General features: G+C 37.8%; 1 protein-coding gene across 1 annotated transcript; it reads left to right on the forward strand.

Annotated features, from left to right (window-relative positions):
* The first annotated feature begins 3,007 nt into the window (after window positions 1–3,007).
* On the forward strand, window positions 3,008–3,946 carry LOC144234210 (olfactory receptor 4C5-like). Its single transcript, XM_077767488.1, has one exon. It carries the CDS (start codon window positions 3,008–3,010, stop codon window positions 3,944–3,946), a length of 939 nt encoding a protein of 312 aa, XP_077623614.1.
* The last annotated feature ends 314 nt before the right edge of the window (window positions 3,947–4,260 follow it).

Raw genomic sequence — 4,260 nt, forward strand, 5'->3', positions numbered from 1 at the left:
GTTTTCCATTCATCAATATATTGGAAGAATCTTTCCACACTATTTTTTTTCTTTTTTTAAGTTTATTTATTTTAGAGAGAGAGAGAGAAAGAGGGAGGGGCAGAGAGATAGGGAGAGAAAATCCCAAGCAGGCTTTGCACCATCAGCACAAAGCCTGATGTGGGGCTCGAGTTCACAAACTGGGAGATCTTGACCTGAGCTGAAATCAAGAGTAGGATGGTTAACAGACTGAGCCACCCAGGCATCCCTCATTCCAAACTATTAATTCTTTAAATAACTGTCCACCTGATATTTCATAAATAAAATTCATGTAATTGTTCTTTATACATTTAGATTTTTAATTATTATCATAAAAAATTAGGAAATACAACAATATGCATGTTTGTCCATATTTTTAAACTAGAATAGATTCCGAAGCCTAAGGAGGACTGGACCAAGGGACATGACCAGTTATAAAACTCTTATTGCATAAAGTCAAACTTCTTTCCAGAATATTTTATATCAACACACAGCCACCAGCACTGGGTAATTTAGCTGTCATAAATTTTAGCCAGTTAGTTAAAAGTATTTCAGTTTTTAAATATTCCTTTGAAAATGTATTTCTTTGATGACTTGTGAAATAGAGCATTGTTTTAGATGACTAATGTTTTTTTCTTGAGAGTTATCTTTTTATTAGTTTTGCCCTTATTTTTATAATGGTAAGAATAGGCCTTTCTGTAAAAACCATTTCATTATATATTAAAAGTTACTTGTTATACTTGTTGCAGGTATTTTTCCAGTGTGTTCCATCCAGATCTTTATCTAACTGAATCCATTAGTTTTGTCCTGTATCTCATATCATTGCATTTTGCTTAACATGCTCTTCCCCATCCAGAGATTAGATATATATTTGCTTGTTTTTCTGTTTTTGAACAAACCTATATTTTATTTGAAGACTTTAAAACACTCTATTCCTGGGGCGCCTGGGTGGCTTAGTCGGTTAAGCGTCCGACTTTTGCTTAGNTATTTTGAAAAATACTATCCAGTTGTTGAGAAATGTTTTATGAACTATATTCTTTTAAATATTCCTGAAAAATAATGTTCTTTTGCAGTTTGACCATACTTCCTTCTTATTAAGCTTATCCCAACATTAGTTGTATTTGTGGCCAGTTATATTATATTTTTGAAATACTAAAAAACTGTTTCTTTTTTTAAATTTTAATTTTATTTAAATCCAAGTTAGTTAACATATAATGTAATAATGATTTCAGGAGTAGAATTTAGTGATTCTTCACTTACATAGAACATCTAAGGCTCACCCCAACAAGTGCCCTCCTTAATGCCCATTACCCATTTGGCCCATCCCTCCACCCACCCCTCCAGCAGCCCTCATTTTGTTCTCTGTATTTAAGAGACATGGAGCACCTGGGTGGCTCAGTTGGTTAAGTGACCAACTTCAGCTCAGTTCATGATCTTACAGTTCGTGAGTTTGAGCCCTGCATCAGGCTCTGTGCTGACAGCCTAAGCCTGGAGCCTGCTTTGGATTCTATATCTCCCTCTCTCTCTGCCCCTCCCCTGCTTGCACTCTGTCTCTCAAAAATAAACAAACATCAAAAAATTTTTTGAGAGAGAGAGAGAGAGACAGAGAGAAGCAAACCATAAGAGACTCTTTAAAACTTTTTAATGTATTTATCAAGTCTAATATCGTTCTACTAGCTGGTATATTGATTTCTGCATCCAACTATTTTTCTGAATATAATTGGTTATTTGTTTAACTTCTTGAATATTTAATTCATTTTTCTCTTCACTTATGTTCTTTCTTAATATTATAACAATCAAATCTTTCCAGGATAAGAATTATGATATGTGGGATAAGAATAAGGATTCATTTTTATTCTTCTTTCAAGAATCTGGAGTGTGTGGAAAGCCATGTGTTTTACCTTTGAGATAAAACTTTGGCCTATGTAATAATGATATTCTTCAATTCCTTTATGTCATTTGTTATTTTTCCTATTTTATATACAAGAAAGTTTAGATGCCATGAAACTATGGTCTATACACATCATTACATGGCTGTGAAATGAGAATAAAGAACTAGTCTACCTGACCCTAACAAACATACTCTACCCAACAGATTATGGTGTTTTTGCTTCCTCACATTTAAGATATGTTTTCTGAATACATCCAGAGAATTTTTCATGGTCTTCTTTAAACTGGTTTTATATGCAAACTATCCTTGAAAACTAAACATAACAAATTCTCCCCTGAATTCTAAAGTTCCAAATAAATCTGGAGAATTTTGCATTGCATCATGCTAGCTGTTTCATCTCCTTCAGAATATTCTTCCTTTTTCTGGTTTGATGATATTCTTAGAGAATTCAGTTTAAAAGTTATATAAGCTCACAAATCTAACTGCCATAAATGTTACTGATGCCTCATTGACTGAGTTAGTTTTCTCTGAAATGTCATCACATCATTCTTAATTTCAAATGGAATTTTTCTGATGTTTTCTAGTCGACCCCAAACAAGTGAAAAATGCCAAACAGAATCTGTTGCTTAGCCTCATCGGCACAGGTGAGGAGAGAAGAGACACAGGGCAGGACCCTCTCATGAATTCAAGCCTCTACTACTCCTTACAGGCCCTCCTTTCATTCCTGTTTTTCTGTGGGAGAAAATACTGTCAATTGCTCAGAAAATAGTCACCTATGCACAATTACAGGAAGGGGACTTCAGTCATAAAAGCGTATTTGTGACTGTAAGATGAGTGTATACGCCAATGTGTGCGTGCATGTGTCTGTACACGTCTGTGCGTCTGTGTACGGGAGAGGGTAAAGAGGCTGTGTGTTCCTTATGTAACTAGTGATAAGGCCCAACTTAAATCTGAGTTTATGTGCTTGGGGTTTCCATCAGTCGGCTAAAAAACAATCCGGACAGAAGTGATTTGCGGGATCAAAATGTATCCGCCATGAGTACAATCCCTGTGCTATATCCGCAGATAGATCAATTATCCAAATGCCAACGTTGGTTCATGGAGCGAATGAACAACGTGACGGAATTCATCCTGCTCGGCCTGACACAGAACCCAGATGCACAGAAACTCTTGTTCGCTGTGTTTATAGTCATCTACTTCCTCACTGTGGCCGGCAACCTACTCATTGTGGTGACGATCACCACCAGCCGAGCCCTGGGCTCCCCCATGTACTTTTTTCTGTCCTTCTTGTCCTTCATAGACAGCTGCTGCTCTTCCACCATGGTTCCCAAAATGATACTGGACTTACTCGCTGAAAGGAAAACTATCTCCTTCAGCGGGTGCATGACACAGCTCTTTGCAGAGCATTTCTTTGGAGGAGTCGAGATCATCCTGCTTACAGTGATGGCCTACGACCGCTACGTAGCCATCTGCAAGCCCCTGCACTACACGATCACAATGAACAGGCGAGCGTGTGGCCTCCTAGTGGCCATGGCCTGGGCTGGGGGGTTTCTTCATGCTCTGATTCAAATTCTTTTCATAGTCTGGTTGCCCTTCTGTGGCCCCAATGTCATTGACCATTTCATCTGTGACCTCTTCCCTCTGCTAAACCTCTCCTGCACCGACACTCACATCTTTGGACTTCTTGTTGCCGCCAACAGTGGGCTGATGTGTCTGCTCATTTTTTCTCTTCTTATCACCTCCTACGGTCTCATCCTTTACTCCCTGAGAACCCACAGTCCTGAAGGACAGCGTAAGGCTCTCTCCACCTGTGCCTCCCATGTTACTGTAGTCGTCCTGTTCTTTGTACCCTGTATATTTGTGTACCTTCGACCCATGATCACCTTCCCCATTGACAAAACAGTGGCTGTGTTTTATACTATGATAACACCCATGTTAAACCCTTTAATCTACACCCTCAGAAACTCAGAGGTGAAAAACGCCATGAGGAAGCTCTGGAGTCACACAGTAATCTTGGGTAACAATTCATGTGACTAGAGAAGGAAAAAAAATATTCAAATATTAAGAACAAGTATGACTAACAGAAAGGATAATTGTCTTGAAGTCAAAATAGGTGAACTTAAGTATATTTTGCTCTCCTTGTTTTCTGTAATCTTTAATGATTCCTCTTTCATAAAATAGCAGTATTTAATTAAATGATGACTAAATTCTCTTCCAACTAGAAACCTCTCGCATTAACAAATTATTGATCCAAGGGCCACTGCTAAACAACATAAAAATGTTACAATGTATAGAAAATCTCTGATTGTATGTATTCGGTGGAACAATTCTCTGTAAAGCTTTGGGTATAG

Source organism: Crocuta crocuta, unplaced genomic scaffold (genome assembly GCF_008692635.1).
Source record: "Crocuta crocuta isolate KB4526 unplaced genomic scaffold, BGI_CrCroc_1.0 scaffold330, whole genome shotgun sequence".
NCBI lineage: Eukaryota > Metazoa > Chordata > Mammalia > Carnivora > Hyaenidae > Crocuta > Crocuta crocuta.

What these genes read in the sequence shown, in the direction of transcription:
- LOC144234210 (XM_077767488.1), top strand. Translation starts at nt 3,008, where the DNA reads ATGGAGCGAATGAACAACGTGACGGAATTCATCCTGCTCGGCCTGACA.